This window comes from Pteronotus mesoamericanus, unplaced genomic scaffold (assembly GCF_021234165.1).
Source record: "Pteronotus mesoamericanus isolate MK-2021 breed Mesoamerican mustached bat unplaced genomic scaffold, CSHL_Meso_final contig_256, whole genome shotgun sequence".
Taxonomy (NCBI): domain Eukaryota; kingdom Metazoa; phylum Chordata; class Mammalia; order Chiroptera; family Mormoopidae; genus Pteronotus; species Pteronotus mesoamericanus.
In genome coordinates, this window is record NW_026555108.1 from 3,227,846 (window position 1) to 3,249,241 (window position 21,396).

Consider the following 21,396-nt stretch of genomic DNA (forward strand, 5'->3'; position numbering starts at 1 on the left):
CCTGCTAAGAGGATCCCTGGTACATGGCCTGTGTAAGTGTCACTGCAGATACTTACACTGCAGTCACTGACCTCTTGGCTTCTGCTCAGCCGGTGCTTCTTTGATGCTCCCTTCAGGAGACTTGTGAGTGTGGTCCTGGGGTCTGATTTGACTTCACAGCTCTGTAGTGTGCCTCTCGCCTAATCTTTGGGCTTGATTCAGCTGGGCCTCTCCCCAGGGAGAGAGTCTGGCCTAACTCTCAGCGGAATCCAGATTGTGCCAACTGACTGCCGTCCCTGACCTGTCCTGGCATGTCACCCTAGCCTTGGCCAGAGTACAGCTTGCATAATACAGAGGCTGAAACTACTAGAATCTGCACATCTGGACACAGGCCGGACCAGAGGCCACAAACAAACATTCCTACATTACTCGCCTCAGCCTGCCCGGTGTCACTCTCCCCGCCGGGCACATAAGGAAATCTTCAGTGTGGGCCGCCTGGGCCCTAGCTCCAGGTGAATTAACTCTTCTGGGGCTGGGTGGTCACTCCTATCCCCTAGCCTGGGACGGGTGGGAGGGACGAAGGTGAAACACACTAGCTCAGCCCTTAATCACCAAGACATATGTCCCTGATTGCTCTTCTGGGAGAGGGCCCCAGGGCCTCCCAGCTCTCCATGGGGTGGTATGTTGTTGGGAGCCAATGTCCCTGACATCCTGTTGGGCAATAACCTATTACATTCTCCAGATTCTTGCCAGAGATGGCTGCTGGAGATTCAGTCTGGAGCCCTGCTTCGGACTCCGTGGCTCCTTTGTCTTGTTGAGCTGTTGTGGCCTCTGAAACTTCTGCCTCATAACTTCACTTCCCTGAACCATTTGGTTTCCAATTCTGAAGGTTATATGGATGCCACCACTTTGTAGACCCAGAAAGGAATGCTTGCTGGCCCTCTTTCTCCCACTGCTTCTTTTTCCTTGGGAGGCTTCAGTCACGGTGGGGAGGGAACTGATCTGGTGAGTGCTTGGTACTACATGTCAGGGTTCTTTTTTCCCCCTGTCCAGTATTTGACTGAATGCACATATTTTACAGAGGAGGAAACTGAGCCTTAGAGAGGTTAAAAAACTAGTCCAATGTCGGAGAGCTAGTGACTGACAGCCCCAGAATTTAAACTTGGGCGTGTCGCTCCACTGGGCCAGAAGGGGCAGAACACAAGTTTGAGGGCCTGGGGTTGGTTCCTTTGAGTCTAAACCCTTGTTAACCTAGTGTCTGATGGCAGGTGTGCCTAATGCCAGGGCAAAGAGTGCTGGATGTGGAATTTTAAGATCAGAGTTGTCATCTCAGTTACAACACTTAACTCTGTGTGACTTGGGGAAGTCCCTTGGGCTTCAGTATGCCCCATACTGTAACTTTTTAAAAATACTGATTTGGAGAGTTCTACCACAGTCCAATAAAATCTGCCTCTGGGGATGGGACCTTGAAGAATTGGTATTTTAAAAACTTCCTAGCTGATTCTCATGTGCATCCAAAGATGAGCATCCCTGAGCTAAGTGATTTAGGCCAATGCTTCTCAAACTTTAATGGGCTGCACATTGTGATTGAGGATCCAATTTGATTGAGATTCAACTCAGTAGGTCTTTGACTCTGTATGTCTAACCTGCTCCCAGGTGATGCTGATATGCTGCTGGTCCACACTTTGAATAGCAGGGGCTAGATGGCTGTAAGTGTAAATGAAACAACGTGGTGCTCACCCGAGTGAGCTGGTCTCCTTCCTGCCAACCCTGGCTAGCACCACTGCTTAGCATTAGGGGAGCAGGCAGCCCATCCACTCTTATGTGGGCCTCATGACTCAGGCAGATGGGACAAGGTACAGGCCTTCAGCACGGTGCTCTCCCACCCCCTTCGGCTTAGGGAGGCGCACAGGAGTAACAGACGGCTGGTGCTTCTCTCTGCCTGTTTCTTCCTCTTTCTTCTGCCTCCAACCATGAGTGACTAGGGGCTGTAGTGGAGTTCAAGGGTGTGATCCTGACCTGACATGTAGGCCGATTCCTGAGGGTTGGCGTTCCTGACCCGGGTAGCCATGCCAGACTCATGGCCCTTTAGGTGTCCCTGTTTCCTTCTATGCCCGTCTTTCTGGAAACTCGGATCTGGTCTCTCCTTTGGCTCCTCCTCTTTGTCTTAATGACAGGAAAGCAGAGCTGGCTGCTTGGCGGGACTCTGAGGGGCGGGGGAAGGCCCTTCTCCAGAGCATGTGGCTGGAGTAAGGGACTAGGGGTGGTTGTAGCAGCTGGCTCAGCTGTCCTACCAGCAAAACTGTGTCCCCCTAATGCTCCCTGGGTGGGTGTGAAGTCCCTTCAGGCCGCTATTACCACCTCCCACCTCCCAGACCACCACCTGCCTAGGGACCTGGATCCTTTCCCAGGCCTGCATTGGCCCCTTCCAGAGGGGCCGAGGAAGTGGTAGCTGGGCACCGTGGGAACAAATGCTTCCCAAGTCCCAGCCCCATTGCTCCCTGGCACCACCTGGGTAGGGAACAAATAGCTGCCTCGGCAGTCCCAGGACTTCGCTGCTGGTACTCAGCCTACACTGGGCCAGGAAGGCCTCCTCTGTGGCTTTAGTCCAGCTGCACGTCTGCACTGAGGCTGGCAGGGGTGTCCCGCTCAGGGCCGGGAACTCCCAGAGCAGAAGCGGGAGGCCGACCCAGCCATCGCCCTGTGAGACACCCACAGGCCAGCACTGTGTCAGCGTGACAGTCAGCACTGGGTTATGCTGCAAATAGCCCAGCCTCAGGGGAGAGCTGGGGCAGTCCTGGGAAGCTCCCAGGGGAGAGAGGGCTGGAACTTGATGAGTGGTAGGGGAGGAAGAACACCAGGGCAGCCACCATGTCAGAACAGGGAACCCTGAGCCACAGTCAGACTGAACTTGGACTCCGGCCCTGGTACTGCTACCCGATCAACTGGGAGACTATAGATGAGCCCTTCCTGTTTGAGTTGGTTTGGAGATCCAGGAAATGGGGAGAGTAAAACCTTCACAGCTTGTTGTGTGTGTTCAGTGAGATGTGGTTCTCAGACTGCTGGAGAATGTTAGGTTTGCTGAGGGGAAAGAGAATAATTGGTAAACATTTCATCTCCCTAGCTGGATTGGGCCGGTCTATCCAGGGTGAGGAATGGGATGGCTCCCCAAGGAAGAGGGTTGAAGATACAGCTGTGCCCTGCTGCCCCAGCAGTACTCCTTGACCTCAGACAGTCCTGGGAGGTGCTGCTGTTGGCAGGTTCTGTTCTTGGGCAGGGACAGGAGAGTGGGAGGGGATTGGGGCAGGTAAGGAATAAGGCTCAAGAGAGGGCTCCCAGGACATACAGGGAGTAGGGCCTGGGGAGTAGATGGTAAATCCTCACTGGATTTGCCTCATGGCTGTGACATGATGCAAATGTGCCAGTCTCTCTCTCCCAACTTCTTTTGCCATTTCCAGATCACCAGAACTAGAGGTGCCTGCCTGCTGGAAGTGAGGCAACAGGTACCCATCATCCCGCTAACCCTGCTTCTCTACCTCATTCTCTCCCTATTTTTTTTAGAAGCTGAGGCCAAGAAGGCATGCGAGTGGCTGCGAGCAACAGGATTCCCTCAGTATGCTCAGCTCTTTGAAGGTAAGGCATCTGCTCCCCCACCCCCAAACTTTCCTATCCCTCCATTGTTCATCTGTAAGGTGGAGCAAATCAGGTCCTTTCTCTCAGTGCACAAGAAGCTGTGTACTCTGGCCCTGCTCCTATAGTTATAACCTCTCTCTCCTACATCATCATCTCTACCAGATGGCTCTCATCAGCTCTTACAAGCTCTGCTGTTGCCATGCATAAAACACCTTGTCTTGACCAGGGCCACTGTTTTGTACCACTCTGAGGATGCCAGTTACATAGATGCAATGTGGAGCATGCACCCTGGCAGCCCAGCCCTCACCTCGTCTTCCCCATGGTCTCACCTCTTTGTTTCTCTTCACTTTTCCATTTTTCTTTAGCATTGTTCATACTAGCTGTCTCCACTTCTCCTCTTCTTCCCACATCCCCAAATTACCCTGACCTCCCCTGACCATGCCAACAACGGTCCTTGTCAAGCTCCCCCATGTGGTCAAATTCAGTGGTCACTTCCCAGTCCTTACTTAATCTCTCTGAAGCATTCAGTGCAGTTGGCCACTCACTTCAGCTTTTAGAAATGCTGCTCTCCTGTCTCTCTGGCTACTGCTCTCAATGTCCTTAGCTGACTCTGCTTCCTCTAGATGATAGCTAAATGTTGGGGTGTCTCAGGGCTAAGTCCCAGCTCTTCTTGTCTCTGAACATTTCTTTCCCAGGAGATTCTTGTCCAAGTACCATCTATATTCTAGTGACTTCCAAATGTCTCTCTGTCCAGACCTCATTCCCAAGCTCCAGATTTATCTAACCAACTGCCAATCACTGTCTCTACTCAGATGTCTGCCGGGTGCCTCAGATTTAACAGGTCTGAATCTGACCTCCCCACGACGTCACTGCCTGCTCAAACCCCACATCCAGGAATCATCCTCAGTTCCTTTTTTCCTTCATCCCCCATAGCTAACCCTTCAGCAAGCCCCTTCTCCCTCAAGAATATTTCTTGAATCAATCCACTTCCTACCACCTTCGCTGTCACATCAGTGTGACCTGCTGTCACTGCTCACCTGGCCTAGCATGTCAGTCTCCTTCCTGCACTCCCTGCTCTACTCTGAATGCACAGCAGCTAGAGGCCCCAGGAGTGTAGGCCTCCCGGTGTCTGTCACTGCTCTGCCCTGACTGTGTCACATCACTCCCAGCAGCACACTTTGAATGAAGTCAGCCCTGGGGTTTCACCCTCATAGACAAGACTACATCAGCCAACTGCCCTTTCTTTACTCCTCTCTCCTTCGCTCTCCACAGTCAGGCCCCTTTTTATCACCTGCTCCTTCTGGTCCCTTTTCCTCTTCGGAGCCTTAATGTTAGTCCTGCCAGGAACTCTCTACCCAGGCTCTTTGCATGGCTGGCCCCTTCTGTTTCTTCGGGACTCGGCTCCGAGGTCATGATCTCTGCTGATAACCTCTTTAGGAGCAGCCCCCACTCAGGCTCTCCTTACCCTGTCACTTTGGCTAACGTCTTTTGTTGCATTTATTACTGCATTCTCTTGTTTGTTTCATATATTGTTTATTGTCTTTGCCCCCAGGAAAGTAGAAAGCCCATGGAGGCAGGGACCATTTCCGTCTCATTTGCTGTTGTATCCCTCTGTCTAGCACGATAAGTCTGGCACAAAGTAGATGCTCAATGAATCTTAGGAAATGAATAAATGGGCTGGTTTTACCAATAAGGCAGAGAACTGTGGGATTTCCTGGATGTTCTCACCTCCTCCCTTGCTTCTTCCTCTCTCCCCTCCCCTCTTTAAACCCCAGGGAGTGGGCTCCCCGCTCTGGGTAGCAATGGGAAGTGTTTTTCCTGTCCTCTCTCTCCCTGCTCCCCCACTTCACCTTGGGCCAGGGAGGAAGTTCCCTGTTTGAGCAGCCCAGGACTCAAAGGGGACTGAGGGAGCCCATGTTGCCTCTTGGCAGCCACCCAGAGCCTCAGGCCTGCTGTCCTTTGTGGACTGGCCTCACTGACTGATGATGGGTCCTCTCATCCAGCTCTACCCTCCTGGCCTCTCCTCAACCTTTCTGCTGATGGCCAACGTGAGCTTCCTAGACTCCTCCCTTCCTGCAGGCGTCTTCCTCCTGCTCTGCTCTTGCTGGGCTGCCTCCCTGCCTCCCTAGCTTCCCCAACCTCCCCTTTCCAGTTCTAAGGGCCGCTGGCAGAATTTCTGTCCAACCACCCTCAACTCATCTTGACTTCTTTCTGCCATGCAGAAGGTTCATTCCCCCTGGATATTGGCTCTGTGAAGAAGGACCACGGTTTTCTGGACGAGGACTCTTTGGGGGCCCTGTGCAGGTAGGGGGGCTGAGGGCCAGACCTGGGAGGCCGGGGCCCAGCTTGGGGCTTCCTCATGGAAAAAAAAAATCCCTGTGCCCCTAACAGAGGAGGAGCTCCACGTATTAACAAAGTTCATGTGCTGCAGTCATCCCACTTACTCTGTCTTCTGGGTCTGTGACACCCTCACCCACTCAGGCACTGTAGCTGGAAAGCCAAAGTCTGGCCTTGATTCTCTTTTCCCTTCAGTGAGATTACACAGACAGTCCTCTCATTGGTCCCCTCTCTACTTACACCAGCTTGGCCCTTGTCTAAGGACAAACCACGATTTCTTGGCTCCAATACAGCCTCCTAACTGGCCTTCCTGCCTTCCATCTCTGCATTCCCCTCCTAGGCACAGCACGGCTGCCCATTGGCCACTAGAGTCAGTTCCCAGACAGGCGCTCCCCTGTCTAAAATGTGTCACTGCCCTAAGGGGAAAATCCAAAGCTCTTTAGCATGACACCTGAGGTCCTTCGCAATCTGGTTTTGACCGACCTTATCAGCCTGAGTCCCTTCTCATAACTACACTGGTCTGTTTACTGTTTTTCTCTCTACCTTGTCCCAGGCTCCTGTTGAAGCCTGAGATAGGAGTTCTTCTGTCTCTGTCCCTCTGAATCCCATTTCTGTCTTCCAGGAAGCCTTGCCTGACTACAACCCGTCTGTTCTTGGAACTTCCTTGTCCCACCCTCTGTGTGCCTGCTGTGCCTTCTCTGTACTCTGCTCTTGAACATTTCCCATCTCTGTAGTGGTTTGTTTCCACATCTGTTAGCTCTCAGAGGACAGAGGCCATAATCTCCTTAACATTGTGCCTGGAACTGAAACTCTCACGAACACTGGGCTTGGGGGAAGTTTTGTTGGCTGGGCACATGCATTAGTGGATGGCATCTTGGGAATATCTTGGTAGGCTATGTGCTGCAGGCTTTGGGGCTTGGGACCCTTGGGTGACCACTCCTTTGTTTCCTTGCAGAAGGCTGATGACCTTGAACAATTGTGCCTCGATGAAACTGGAGGTTCATTTTCAATGCAAGCAGGTGAGTCATGGCAAGGGTGGCAAGGGTGGGCCCTGTGACCCTGTGACACCATGGGAACCCAAGACATGCACAAACCACTTTTGAAACTAGCTCCAGTGTCCCAGGAGACCGGAACGTCAAGAGCAGTGCTTTGCTCCAGCCTGGGGGTGGGGTGTAGGGGGCTCTGTGAGGTCTCTGGGTTTTGGTGAGCCTAGTCTAAAGGCTGGGGTATGAGAAGAAGTACCCTGGCTCTTAGCCTCACCCACCCCCCTCAGCCCACCTCTACCTCCTGGGTTTTCTAATAACTGGACCTAGACGTGGCCCTTCCTTAGGGAAATCCATCTGACTCTGCTCCTTGCTCTGTGATAGCAAAAATTTCTTGACTAGGGGGTAGAGACAGAATAATGTGATGGAAAAATCATGACCTTTATGGTGTTAGACATCAAGGTTGTTATTCCCACCCACCCCGAGTCCTTTCCTTCTGAGCCTCATTTTCCCCATCTCTCCAATGAGTGGTGGGGAGGGGCATTGATAGCTTCCAGAGGCTTTTCTGCCTCCGCTGATCTGGGATTGCTGAAATGGCGAGGACTGTTGGTCTGCACGTAGCCCTGGAATGTAGACCTGATGACCCCATCCTGCCCTGGAGTCAGGCTTTGTGAGTTTCTTCTGAGGCTTTCTCTCCTAGAGGCCTGCATCCAGGCACATTAGCCAAGTTGCCAGAGCCCTGGCCTGAGAAGCAGGAAACCCCCGGGACCTAGTTCCCCACTGACTGCTTAGTGACCTTGGACGAGGCTCTTCCTCACTGCGGGCCTTAGTTTCCCCACCTTGCAAGTTAGAAAACCCTGGCTAGTGTGGCTCAGTGGATTGAGCTCCAGCCTACGAACCAAAAGGTCACTGGTTCAATTCCCAGTCAGGGCACATGCCTGGGTTGTGGGCCAGGTCCCCACTGTGGGGTGGGGGGGCATGTGAGAGGCAACCACACATTGATGTTTCTCTCTCTCTTTATTTCTCCCTCTCTTCCCCTCTGTCTAAAAATAAATAAATAAAATCTTTAAAAAATAAAAATAAAAAAGAGAAGGAGAAAATCGGAAATCTCTTCTCAGCTCTCGCATTCTGTGATTCTAATCTAAAACTCTAGCCCAGACTTGAGAGGTTGCTGAGGACAAGAGGTTAAGACACCTGGATTCTAGGCTGGCTCTGTCACTGACTTCCTGAATGATGTTATATGACCTTGGGCAAGTGGCCTCTCATTTGTGGGTCTGGGTTTCACTGTCTGTAAATAGGGATGGATTAGATCAACCACATGACCTTTACCATCCATCTTCGTCCCATCTATGCCTCCCGGCCTCCTCCGTCTGGCACTCCCAGAGCCAGGTCCCTCTCTAGCACGTCCGCAACCGGAAAGCAGGGCCCTTTGCCACAAAAGTCCCCCAAGCATTTGAAGGCAGAGAGTGGAGCACAAGCAAAGGCTGGTGGGTGGACTTCTCTGACCAACCCTGTGGTGCCCTTCCCAGAATGAAGACTCAGAAGAGGAAGAGCAGTGTACCATCAGCAACCCCTGGGCCTCGCAGCAAGAGAGTCAGAGCTGGTCTCGCGTGGGCTCTTCTGATCTGCTGGCCCCACCGAGCCCTGGACTGCCAGTGACATCCAGCTGTGAGAGTGTACTCACTGAGTTTAGTGCCACCTCCTTGCCGACCATCACTGTGAGCCTACCACCTGAGCCAGCGGACCTGCCCTTACTAAGCCGTGCCCCCAGCCCGAGTGACAGGACCCTCCTCAGCCCCACCCAGGGCTCAGAGGGTCCCCAGGACAAAGCAAAGAAGCGCCGTTCCCGTAGCTTCCTCAAGCACCTTGAGTCTCTGAGGCGGAAGGAGAAGGGTGGCAGCCGGCAAGCTGAGCCTGAGCGTAGCCCAGCCCCCTCAGAGAAGGCCACCAAAGCCTTCTCTTTCCGCAACCGCCGTGGCTTCCTCTCAGCTGGATTCTACAGGGCCAAGAACCGGTCACACACCTCAGCCAGGGGCAGTGGTGCTGAGACTCAGAGGGTCTGGGAGGCCTGGCCTGTGGCCACACTCCGGCATCCTCAGCGGGTACACAGGGGTAACTACCTGGTTCATGTGCCTGGGGACCACAAACCAGGCACATTCCCTCGCTCCCTGTCCATTGAGAGCCTATGTCCTGAGGATGGACACCGTCTGGCTGATTGGCAGCCAGGTAGGCGCTGGGGCTGCGAAGGGCGCCGGGGCTCCTGTGGCTCCACGGGCAGCCATGCCAGTACCTATGACAACATGCCCGAGCTGTACCCAGCTGAGCCTATACTGGTTGGGGCTGAGGCCGAGGATGAGGAGGAGGGAGGGGGCAGCTATGCCCACCTAGATGACATCCTCCAGCATGTCTGGGGACTGCAGCAACGGGTAGAGCTTTGGTCTCAGGCCATGTACCCAGATCTGGAGCCTGGAGATAAGGAAGAAGAAGAAGAAGATGATGAGGAAGAGGAAGAGGCCACTTCATCCGTAGAAATAGCCACAGTTGAGGTTGAAGGTCAGCCGGAAACTCTGGTCCAGGTAGAGGTTCCAGCCCACAGAGAGTCCTCAGCCTCAGTCCAGGATGAAGTTCAGGCAGTTGCCCCAGCTCATCCCTCGGGTGAGCTCCAGGCACAGGCCGAGCTGCAGGCCCAGGCTGAGGCCAAGCCACCGGGCCCAGCCCAGGAGAATGAGCAAGAGGTGAATTCAGGCGGGGAACCCACCTCTGCCTCCAGCCTGTCTGTGGAAGAAGGACACTCCATTTCTGATACTGTGGCCTCCTCCAGTGAACTGGACAGTAGTGGGAACTCCATGAATGAGTCTGAGGCTGCAGGGTCCCCAGCGGCTCTCCAGGCATCAGCGCCCCGTGAACGACGAGATTCAGGTGTTGGGGCCTCACTTACCAGACCCTGCAGGTGGGACTTCAGGGTAGGGATAGGGGCAGGGGGCTGGGTTGTCTCCATCTCTTCCCTTCCCAATCCCTTCCTTTGTTTTTCTCCCCTCCCTCCATCTTCACCACCCCCAAGCCAGTTTCTTAGTTATGAGGCCCAGGGGCATGTTCTTGGGAGCTGACCAATTGCCTTTAGGCACCGATGTGCAAGAGGGAAATCACAAGAGTACAGGACCTGGCAATCCAGAATGTTTGGTTCCAGACCTGCCTCTGCTGTGGCCTCGAGCAAATACTAGCTGCTTCTTGGGCGTCAGCTTTCCCATGTGTAGATCCATGGCCTTAGAAGAGATGATCTCTGATCCCAAGCTTGGCCATTCTGGGCTTGTCACAGCAGCCCCTCCACTGCAGCCCTGGAAGGGTAGGGGCTGGTACTGCTGGATGGCACTAGATGGGTCTCAGCTCTGTGCCACCTCCCGGAAGGCATCTGGGCCACTAGGTAGCCCTGGAAGCTAAGACTAAGCTTTTCCTACCCTGAGGCATAGCAGTAATGCTGACAATGGTCACGTCTCCCTGCATTCTTTTGGTGGGGAGTGGGAGGGGCCAGAAGAGCACAGCCCTTTCTCAGGTCGACCCAGCCCTGCCCCTCTGGTTTTCTCCACCCCCTCATCCCTCACCAGGAAGCTCCGCTGGCACAGTTTCCAGAACTCACACCGGCCCAGCCTCAACTCGGAGTCGCTGGAGATCAACCGGCAGTTTGCCAGTCAGATCCACCTGTTGCACAAGGGTTCCCTGCTGCGGCTCACAGCCTTCATGGAGAAGTACACTGTGCCCCACAAACAGGGCTGGGGCTGGTGAGTGCTCCTGGGTCATGGTGGGCAGGGGGCTGCTCACCCCGGTCCTGGCTCCTTCCCTGCCCTTACTCCAATGCCCTGGGAAGGTCAGCCCCAGAAGGCAGGTGTAGATAGGCAGAGCCCACGGATAGTAGATAGTCGAGTGGTAGGATATGCCAGGAGGCTGAAGGGGCTGTGGCCCGAGCGGTCAATGTGGCTCTGGATGGTTGGTGTGGGTGAGGGGTGCATATGGGATGCATGGGGGTAAGTGTGCCATGTGTGAGGGAGGGATGGGGGTGGGGAACACACAGTCCTCAAGTTGTACCACCTCTACCCCCAGCATCCATGCTGCCACCAGTGACATGGTCTGAAAATGCAGCTTTGGTTGTCACTGTCCTGATAAGCACCCGTCTGTGGGTCTGCAGTGCCCAAGTTTCTTTCCCACCAAGATCCTTTCATATTCTGGCCCTGCCCCATCTGCCGGGCTCTTTAGTTTGCCACTTCAAAGCAATGCCACTGTGTGGGCCAGTCGCCCTTACCTGAATGTGCTGTGCTCTTTTCCCTGCCTCTTTGCCTTTGTCCATGCTGTTCTCTTGGTCTAGGATGTCTTTTCCCCATTTCTCCTCTGGAACAATGTCTACTAATTTCTCAAGAGCCTGCTGAATTTCTACCCATATCTGAGGCCTTCCCTGACCCATTAGGTACAGCTCCCCTCCCTCATGAGTCCTCCACTAAGCTCTTGGCTCACTACTGACAGCATGTATTGCCAGTCACTGCCTGTTGACACAGCTATCTCCTTAACCAGACTGAGAGCTCCCTGTGTTCTTCTGTGAGTCTGTAGGACTGGCCCCAGAACAGGTGCTTAGCAATGGTTGACTCTGGGGATATGTTATATATTTCTTACTCCGCTCATCCCTGCCTAACTCCCTCAAGACTGAAGACAGTCTCCAAGCTCTGTCCTGGCCTACCCCATTCCCCTTCCTGATCTTTTGTCACTCCTCTAAACAGGTCAGTGCCTAAGTTCATGAAAAGGAACAAAACCCCAGACTACCGGGGCCAGCACGTGTTTGGGGTGCCGCCCCTCATCCACGTACAGCGCACAGGCCAACCACTGCCACAGAGCATTCAGCAAGCCATGCGCTACCTGCGCAGCCAGTGCCTGGACCAGGTAAGACCCACTGGGGAACATGCAGTGAGGCGGTGAAGTCCAGGGCTAAGAAATTAGGGAGGGAGAATTGGAAAAAAAGGAACTTGGGGATGGAAGCCACTCTGCTCTGCTCCTTCCCCTTGGCTTGGCCCACCAGAGACCTTTCCTAGCCTCAGGAAGGCTCAGCAAGGATGGAGCTAAAGCTCCCCTCTTCTAGCTCTGTGCCAGGCTCTTTCTGGCTCAGGTGCTATACTCCCCAACTTCCAGGAGTTTGCCTTAGCCTAGGTCCCCCTTTTTCCTATTCATTTCCAGTAAAGCCATGTTTCTGCTTTGCCTGAGGCTATTAACAACCCTCTTCTTCAGTTTTGCCTTTTTTCTCCAACCCTGCACAGCAGGATGCCTGCCAGGCTTGGAAGTCTCTGGGGTAGTCTATACTTGTGACTTTTGGTCCAGCTATGGCCTCACAGTCTCCCTTCCATGTCTCCCTCCTTCCCTCCCTCCCTGACCTGTATGGATCAGGTGGGCATCTTCCGCAAGTCTGGGGTGAAGTCTAGGATCCAGAACCTACGCCAAATGAACGAGTCCTCCCCGGACAATGTCTGCTATGAGGGCCAGTCGGCCTATGATGTGGCTGACCTGCTGAAGCAGTATTTCCGAGACCTGCCCGAACCTATCTTCACCAGCAAGCTCACCACCACTTTCCTGCAGATCTACCAGCGTGAGTTGCCTGTGCCCATTCCTGACAATCTGCCCCCTTCTCAACTGTCCCAAAGAGAAACCACATTCTATTCCCCAAACCCTGTAGGGAAGGATAGAGGAAAGGCCCTGAGGAAAGGCAGGGTCTTATGTAAGGTTACACTGTGCATTGGAGCGGAGCTTGATCTTGTACCTTCCAGGGCCTGCCTTTGCCATTCTGTCTCACTGGAGTCCTTTGGGACCACTGTTTCTTCTGTGTTCCTGGAAGCAGTAGGCTCTGGGGAATAAGGAAGCCCTTACACCATTCCTTCCCTGCAGTGCTCCCCAAGGACCAGTGGTTGGCAGCAGCACAAGCCGCTACTTTGCTGCTCCCCGATGAGAACCGAGAAGTGCTGCAGACGCTGCTCTATTTCCTAAGTGACATTGCCTCTGCCGAGGAAAACCAGATGACAGCCGGCAACCTGGCAGTGTGCCTGGCACCCTCCATCTTCCACCTCAATGTCTCCAAGAAGGATAGCCCTTCACCCAGGTGAAACAGGGTAGCATGTGGGGTCAGGCCAGGCAGGGAGGGTTTGCCTACCCCTGCTTCCCTTGGACTTCAGGCCCCGGATGCCTGGCACTGAAGTTCCAAGGCATCACCACAAGGGGTCAGCCTCACTCCTCAGGGGCCGGGGACTGGCTGGATGCTGTGAAGCAGGGCCTTCTAAAATACAGCAGGTGGTTGTTTTGTGTTCAGGACTGGCAAGCTGGCTTCCTGAAAACTGGAAACCAGCTTGTCAGCCATATTACCTCCTGCCATTGTGCCACCTTCTCTCTGCCCTTCCCTGCAGGATCAAGAGCAAACGCAGCCGTGTTGGCCGGCCGGGCCCTAGGGACCTAAGTGAGAATATGGCGGCCACCCAGGGCCTGTCACATATGATCAGTGACTGTAAGAAACTTTTCCAGGTGAGTAACTCTAGACCATGATGCCTGCCTCCCAGACCTGGAGGAACCATCAGGTCTGACCTTTGCACCCCATGGCTGGGCTAGGGCCCAACTCAGCCATCTACTTCCAGCTTTTCCCTGTAAGGTTTCTCACCTACCTCGCTGCAGTAGCCAGGCTTTCCCACCCCATGAACATGAATCTGACAGACTTGGCAGGCTCTGGGACTGAGGGTCTCTGACCCTCTCTGCTGCTTGCTCCCAGTGGCCCCAGCCTAGTATGTGTGTGCCCTGCTAGGTGCCCCAGGACATGGTGCTGCAACTGTGTGGCTCCTACAGCGCAGCTGAGCTCAGCCCTCCTGGCCCAGCCCTGGCTGAGCTGCGGCAGGCCCAAGCTGCTGGCGTGAGCCTGAGCCTCTACATGGAAGAGAGCGTCCAGGAGCTGCTACGTGATGCTGCCGAGCGCTTCAAGGGCTGGATGAGTGTGCCAGGGCCCCAGCACACGGAGCTGGCTTGCAGAAAGGTGCATACCACACTTCCCATGGTTGCCATGGGGCTGGGAGAGGACTCGGTTCAGACAAGGGGCCAGGGATCCCAAAGGAAAGAGTTGGCCTGCCCATCTCACTGTGCCTTGGCCTGATACTTGGACAATGTCAGCCAGCAAAGCCAGAACCAAATGTGACCAAGGGATCTCTCTTGGAGATCATTTGCCAGAATTACCTTCCCAAAGCCCCACTCTAGGCATGTCACTACTTTTACAACCTCATCTCCTATCTCTCCCTGCACCACCGTCTCGCTGTGCTTCTGCCCCTCATGTCGTGTTACCTGCACTGACCAGCCCCACGCATTACAGTTTCCAAGCCACTGTAAGCCCCAACTCGATATGCCCCCTCCTCCTTTCAGAGCCTCCTGTCATGCCCCGGGCTGGAGGTGACTTCTCTCTGTCCCTCTCTTGGCACCAGAACATGTTCTTTCTCAGATTCCGATTGTAAGACTGCATACCCGAGGTTTGCCATGTATAAAGCAGTCACAGTGAAACCTCCCTTATGGGGTTGGGGTTAGCAGCCAACCTGGCGCCTGGTACTTACAGAAGGCTCAGCAAGTAGCAGCTTTTGTTGCTCTGTACATTTTCTACTCCATGTGCTAGGTGGTGAGTTCCTCAAGGATTATCCCCATCTTTTCCCGTTCATGTGCAGAAATTCCCAGCACTGTGCCCATTTCATGGTAGAGCCTAGTAGGCCTCTGAGAACATGTGTCTGCCATCTGTTTGTGCTCCTGAGCAGGTAGAAAAGCAGACATCTAGAAAAGAGAGAGGACAGCAAACAAGGGGATGGCCTGTTAGGGCTGACATGGGTTAGCACAGGAGCTCTGCGGCCTTTCCTCCTCTGGGGTTGGCGTGAGGGCAGGCCAGGACTGGAGGGTGAGTGGGAGCTCTCCAGCCCTGACAGCTGCCTCCTTTCCCCTCTTCCCTGGCCTGCAGGCACCAGATGGGCACCCCCTGCGTGTGTGGAAGGCATCCACCGAGGTGGCGGCCCCTCCAGCTGTGGTGCTGCACCGTATTCTGCGGGAGCGGGCCCTCTGGGATGAGGACCTGCTGCGGGCCCAAGTGCTGGAGGCCCTCATGCCGGGTGTGGAGCTGTACCACTATGTCACGGACAGCATGGCCCCCCACCCCTGCCGTGACTTTGTGGTGCTTCGGTGAGGGAGTCAAACTGCCACTCTGCTGTGCTTAGGGGACAGAGGAGGTGGGGTGGGAATGAGTATCAGGAACCTTAATGTGTGTGTCCCTTCTGCACAGGATGTGGCGTTCTGACCTGCCTCGTGGGGGTTGCCTGCTTGTCTCCCAGTCCCTGGATCCTGAGCAGCCTGTCCCAGAATCTGGGGTGCGGGCCCTGATGCTCACTTCCCAGTACCTCATAGAGCCTTGTGGCCTGGGCCGCTCCCGGCTCACCCACATCTGCCGTGCTGACCTAAGGTACCAGGCCCCCTTTGCCCTGGTGCCCTCCCTGCCTCTGCCCCATGCCGTTGATCCCTGGGGGATGGGGGCCAGTCTCTTCTTCCATTTCCCTGGAAAGGGCTCCTGGTAAGACCCCATGGCTCATGCTTGCTTGCTTCTCCTTTCCCAGGGGCCGTTCTCCTGACTGGTACAACAAAGTCTTTGGGCACCTGTGTGCCATGGAAGTGGCAAAGATCCGGGACTCATTCCCCACCCTGCAAGCAGCTGGCCCGGAGACAAAGCTGTGAGCCTCGGCCTGGTTCCAGGGTGACACCTTCCAGCCCCCTTGGTACCAGAAGAGTAGGGAGGATCAGAGCACAGCAGACCCCAGATGCTGCTTCCAGGGGCAGAACCAATCCCTGCACCCCAGCTGCCTGGCCCCATCCCCCGAGGTTCCTCTGCACATACAGGGGAAAAATTTCAGTGCCCTGTCTCCATCCTACCCCCACCCCCACCCCAAACCTGTGTTCTGCCTTCCTGACAGAGGAGCCATTTTAGGAACAAGAACAACGCCATTGCCCCCAAGCCCACAGAGCCACCAGTCAGCCTGGAGCCTTACTGGCTCTCTGCCTGCGGGGGACAGAGGGAGAGGGCAGTGTGTGCTCTCAGCTCTCTGCCCTTATGAGAGGCCAAGCCATCCTGTTTGGTACTAGGGTCCCTTTCAGATTGGACAGGAGGTTCTGGTCCTGCCTTTGAGCCCAACATTGGCCCTAAACTAGCTTTTCCAAAGAAATTGGATGGGGCTAGATGGGCATGTAGGCAGAGCACAGGACATCCCCAACCACCATGTAGTATTTTATTTGTGTAAATACGATGCTGATTTTTATGAGGCTGATTTAAAGAGTGGGCATGGGCAGGCCCCTAGTAGGCAACATGACGATTTGGGATAGCTTGGGACATGAGAATGGGGGGGGCGACTTCCTCTCTCAAGTCTCAAGAGACCAATGAAATAGCTTCCCCTGGCTTAGGCCCCATACTTGATCTCCCACTTTGTGGGGTCCTGTGCAGCCTTTGACCTCAAACTGCCATGTCTAGAGAGTAGACAAGCTCACTCCCACCACACAGGCTGAGCAAAAGCAGATGGTGGCAAGGAGACACGTATCTGTGTCTGCATCCCTTCTCCTGTTCTTTGTGCCTGCGGTACCAGCCTGATATAACAGCCCCTTCTTCAAGCAGAGACCTGGCCCCTGGTTCAGGTGGCCAGCCAGCCAGATGGCGAGGCCTAGTGTCAGCCCATTGGGGAGTGATCCAAACTTGATCTATCCTGTCCATTAGCTATCTGGGTTCATGGTGAAATTCAAATGCCATTCAAGCACCAACTCACGATTTATTTTTCTTTAGGCTGAATAAACTAAACTGAGATGGTTCCTAGCCAACGTTGTACTTTTTAAGCCTATTTTCCTTGTACTTATAAATACTGTACAGTCAGGATATGTATATGTATTTGTGTACATATAGATACATATATATATATACACACACACTTATATACACACTGATATGTTCTATCATGAGTATACTATAACCTATGGGTGGGAGTGGGGCAGGGCACTTAAGATGAGATGGGGGAGGTGGAGAGCAGGAGCCACGTGAATCCCTCAGCAGAACAATAAAGCATTACTAGAGATGCATGCTGGCTGTGTGGCTATCTTTGCTCAGATGCTGGGCTACAGACTGGGCTCAGTGATAGGGTCAGAAGTTGTGAGCATTACTGGCCTAGGACTCATGGAGGTCACAGGAGGAATTGGGGCAAGGCCTCAGCTCTTTGGGAGGGGATTTGAGGTTGGGGAGGAAGGATTCCAAGAAGCCACAGCTTGGGCAGAAGCTGCAGACCCCATCCCCTGTCTTGGCCAGGGTCCCCCATTTGAGCAGCCCACAAGCATGACCTCGGGAGTCCTGACAGTAGCAGTAGGGACAGATGTCCCTGGCTATGCTGTCCTTTCTTCCCCTGCTACACACAGCTCGAGCTGAAGGATGAAGAGTGGAGACCCAATCCTGAGATCCTTGGGAAAGCTGTTGCACTCATAAGCGCATAGACATGAGAGGTCTAGAGTGCCTTGTGGCGGCTTCTGGTATGCTTTCAGTGGCCAGCAAAGCCCAGGGAACTAGGGTGGCCGCCTCATGTTGACTTCCTGAGAGGTAGTAACTTGCCTCTTCCTTGTTACTGTAGCCAAAACATTCCCAACCTCTGAGGGGCAGCTAGGGAAAGTACAGGCTTCACAGTCGACTCTGTGTGTGCATCCCTTGAGTGTTGTTGCATAGCCTGAAACTAACACTCTGCTTCCTCATACGGCAAATATGCCAGGGACACCTTGTCACCAGTCAGCCTCAGTAAGTGTTCACATTGGCCTGCTCCTACCTGCATCCCCACCTAGTCTGAATAGGTCAGGTTGCCTGTCAAGTCCCTCTTCACTGTCCTCTCCTTCCATTTTATTCTGGGTTTAGCTGGCAAGGTAAACAGAGGGCCTGGAAGCCCCTTGCCTTTGGAAAAATAGTGGACTCACCCCCCCGACATCGTTGCCCCCCCCCTGTGCATTTGGGATGGGACATAGCTCAAGTGGCACGAATGTTCGGGAACCAGTGTGAAACTCTGGCCAGTAGCTTTAGAGGAAGGCAGCCAGGGGATCTTCTGGCACAGGCACTGCCCCATCTGGCCATGAAGAAGGTTGGCTGATGGTACAGAGATTGGAGTTGAGCATGCTCTTAATGGGTGGCATTAAAATGACCACCCATGTGATGGTTGCTAGAGACAGGTAAAGAGTTATGAGGGATGCTCTTGGAAGGATTGCCCCAACCCTTCAGCTCTGGACTCTGCTGCCCTGGACCAGCTGCCCAGTGTGGCTCCCTTACATTTGGCATTCTGGGAGAGATAGTGCCAAGTAGGGGTGCTTCTCTGGGCCTTAACATCATTCCCCCTACATAAACTAGAGGCTCCCATGTCTGCCTAGCTCTGCCCACCATGTGCTCCATGAATGCACTACCCTGACAAATAGATGTGAGAATGGGTGTCATGATGATGAGGCTGCCCAGGACCCTCACTCCAACACACGTAAATATCACCGATGGCCATTTCTAGCTTTTGGTATTACACTTCCATCCATCCTGAGTTGGCCTTTCCCCTTCCCTGATGCCAGAGAACGCTCACCCTTAAATCCCCAACCCTGTTGCTTATGCTTTCTCTTTTTGTGCTTCCACTGACCCAATAACTTAAAACATCAGGGTGTGCATGTATCTGCAATCTATCTGCAAGCTTTGGCCTATTATTTTCTAGTCACCAGTGCCCTACTGCTGGAGTGGCTGAGGGTCAATAGTAGACAGACTCAAGTTCAAATCGCCTATATTACTGCCTGGTTGTGTGACCTTTATTGACACATTTAACCTTTCTGATTCCTTTTTCCTCACAGAAGATATTAATCATATATATCTTGCCAAGTTGTCGTCACTGTTAAATGAGCCAATGGGAACGTGGCTTCATTGTACCTAGCAGATCGCAGCCATGAGTGAGTGGTAGTTTCCTTTGCCCGGCCTCCTCCTTGCCAGTCAGGCTCAGTTCGGGGGGAATTGGGCTTGGGTGGATGAGTGGGAGCATGCATTTTATTTTCTGTTGACATCAAGGCCCCGCTTACCCTCTTGGTTCCCAGACCCTGACAGCCTCAGTTCCCATCATTCTGGTCACACCAACCTCCTCACCAAACTCAAAACATCTCAGTGACCTCTTTCAGTCCTAACTACCGATTGGCTTTCACTCCACTTCTTCCTTGAGAATGTGACCCACATGGCCACATCTTCCTTCTTCAGCCCCCTTTCCTCTAGGCAAGGAAACCTCTTCCCACTTTTTTGACCATAGTTATTGACCTTCTTCCTTGCACTTCTCGGTTCTTCTCTCCCTCTGCCTGAGCTCATCCTCAAGCATTCCTCCAACTTTTTCCTTATCCTCCTCCACTTTAGCTCACCTTGCTCTTTAGGGTCCTTGCTGATATCCATTTTTTCACCTGGAGACCCATGTCAAACTCATCATCTTCCTGCACAGTCTGTTCGCTGCTGCCTGCTCTGTGTCTGTTGGTGGCACTGTGATCTTCTTAGATACCCAGTTCAGATCCCCAAATCAGGCATAACCCCTTCCTCCTCACCTCCCCTCACAGTCAATGCATCTATCCATCTGTCCATCCGTCCATCCGTCCATCCATCCATCCATCCAAATACTCATACATTTTGCCATTCAACAAGTAGTTGTGGAACATCTACTACATGCCAGACTCTGTCGAGGTGTAAAGAATACAACAGTGAACAAGACTGATAAGGTTCCCACCTGCCTTTGTGCACATTCTACTAGATGGGTGAGTGGAGGGAGGTAGAAAGTAGACAAATACACAAGCTAACTTCATCTATGACAAAGGTGATGAAGGCAATAAAGCAGAGTGAGGTGCTAGTGACTGGGCAGTTACTTCAATAGGGTGGTCAGAGAGGGCCTTTTTGGGGAGACAAGGGACCATTTAAGCTGAGACCTGAGGGGGGAGAAAGAATAGCCATACAAAGATCCAGGTCGAAGAGCTCTGGGCAGAGCAAATAATGAGGAAGTACAATGGCCCTGGCGTGGTGACAAAGTTGGTGTTTTCCAGGATGAGCAGCTGGTCAGCATGGCTGGGGTGCAGGGAGCAAAGGGGTAGTGGGAAGAGATGGAGTCATAAGGGCCAGGTCACATGGACCCACAGGGGAATTAGCCGTGCTCCGTCTACTCTACCTTTACAGCATCTCTTGTATCCAGCCCATGCTGGATCCACCACCCCAGTTCATATTGCATTCCCTTCTACCTGAATATTAGAGAGAATCCCTCACCTCTTTTCTCTCCTCTTGCCCATTTTGAACTATACCTGGTCCCAGGTGAATTTTTCTAAAGTCGATGTTACCCTATGCCTTTCTGGCTCAAAAACTGTCAATGCCTTTTCACCCATCCACCATCTGACTACCAAACAGTGGCATTCAGAACCCCGCAATGCACCTTGTTCTCTCTATTCCCTCCTCCAGCCATGTTCCAAGCATGCTCTTTTAGTTACCTCTTCCAGGAGTGGGATGTAGGACTGTCTTGGACCCAGAGGACCCAGGTTCAAATCTCAGCTCTGCCAGTTTTGAGCTGGGCCAAACTATTTAACGTTTTGGGGACCCAGGTTTCCCATACATTAATTAAGGCTCAGAGAAATGTGTGGATGGCTTGGCAATGCAGATTGATTCTCACAAAATATTATCACTCTCAAATCTCACCCATCTGGCCACACTCAATTCTGGTATGTCTCCACCATGAAGGCATCCCTGAAGCTTCTAGCAAGGTTTGTTCTTTCCCTCCTCTTAGTCATCATTGCCATTTGCATCTGCCCCTCATCTTGCTTATGCCCCTTCTTGCGATTCTTTGGGTACCAGTTACATTACCAGTCTGTTCATTAGACTGGGAGCACGTGGGCCCAGTTACCTGGTGGGGTTTCTCTGAGTCCTTCATAGTGTCCAGCTCAGGAAGATAAGGAGGTGCAGTGAAAAGCATCTGGAGACACACAGAGGTGTGTTCAAGTCCTAGCTCTGCCACTTCTTAGCAGTGTGACCCTGAGCAAACCATTTTGGTCTCTGAGCCTCAGTTCTCTCATCTGTAAAATGGGTACAGGGATGCCTACTTTGCTATGGTGTTGAAAAGAGCCCATATGCCCAGCAGAATGCCCAACACAGTAATGGCACAGAAGAAGTGTTTCATCACTGTTTACAGGCATTGCACATTTTATTGCACTTCACAGATAAAGGATTTTCATCAGTATCAAGGCAAGACCCTCCACTGGTGAAAACATTACAACTTTCTGATGGCTCAGATGACGGCTATGGTATTTTTAAGCAATAAAGTAGTATTTCTAATTAAGGTCTACACATTGTTCTTTTTTAGACATAATGCTATTGCAGACTTAATAGACT

At 53.1% G+C, this 21,396-nt stretch overlaps 1 protein-coding gene across 4 annotated transcripts in view; it reads left to right on the forward strand.

Moving 5' to 3' along the window:
* STARD8 (StAR related lipid transfer domain containing 8) overlaps positions 1-16,938 on the forward strand; it is a 74,583-nt gene extending 57,645 nt beyond the window's left edge. For 3 of the 4 annotated variants that reach the window (XM_054574258.1, XM_054574257.1, XM_054574260.1), the window contains 13 exons: positions 3,541-3,612; positions 5,835-5,916; positions 6,905-6,968; positions 8,462-9,882; positions 10,535-10,708; positions 11,696-11,855; positions 12,354-12,552; positions 12,849-13,059; positions 13,361-13,475; positions 13,750-13,974; positions 14,932-15,149; positions 15,250-15,426; positions 15,578-16,938. In XM_054574258.1, the coding sequence (XP_054430233.1) occupies positions 3,541-3,612; positions 5,835-5,916; positions 6,905-6,968; positions 8,462-9,882; positions 10,535-10,708; positions 11,696-11,855; positions 12,354-12,552; positions 12,849-13,059; positions 13,361-13,475; positions 13,750-13,974; positions 14,932-15,149; positions 15,250-15,426; positions 15,578-15,695 (3,236 nt within the window). In that variant the 3' untranslated portion in view covers positions 15,696-16,938. The remainder of the gene's footprint in view (positions 1-3,540; positions 3,613-5,834; positions 5,917-6,904; positions 6,969-8,461; positions 9,883-10,534; positions 10,709-11,695; positions 11,856-12,353; positions 12,553-12,848; positions 13,060-13,360; positions 13,476-13,749; positions 13,975-14,931; positions 15,150-15,249; positions 15,427-15,577) is intronic. The other variant, XM_054574259.1, reaches the window with a different exon arrangement.
* The last annotated feature ends 4,458 nt before the right edge of the window (positions 16,939-21,396 follow it).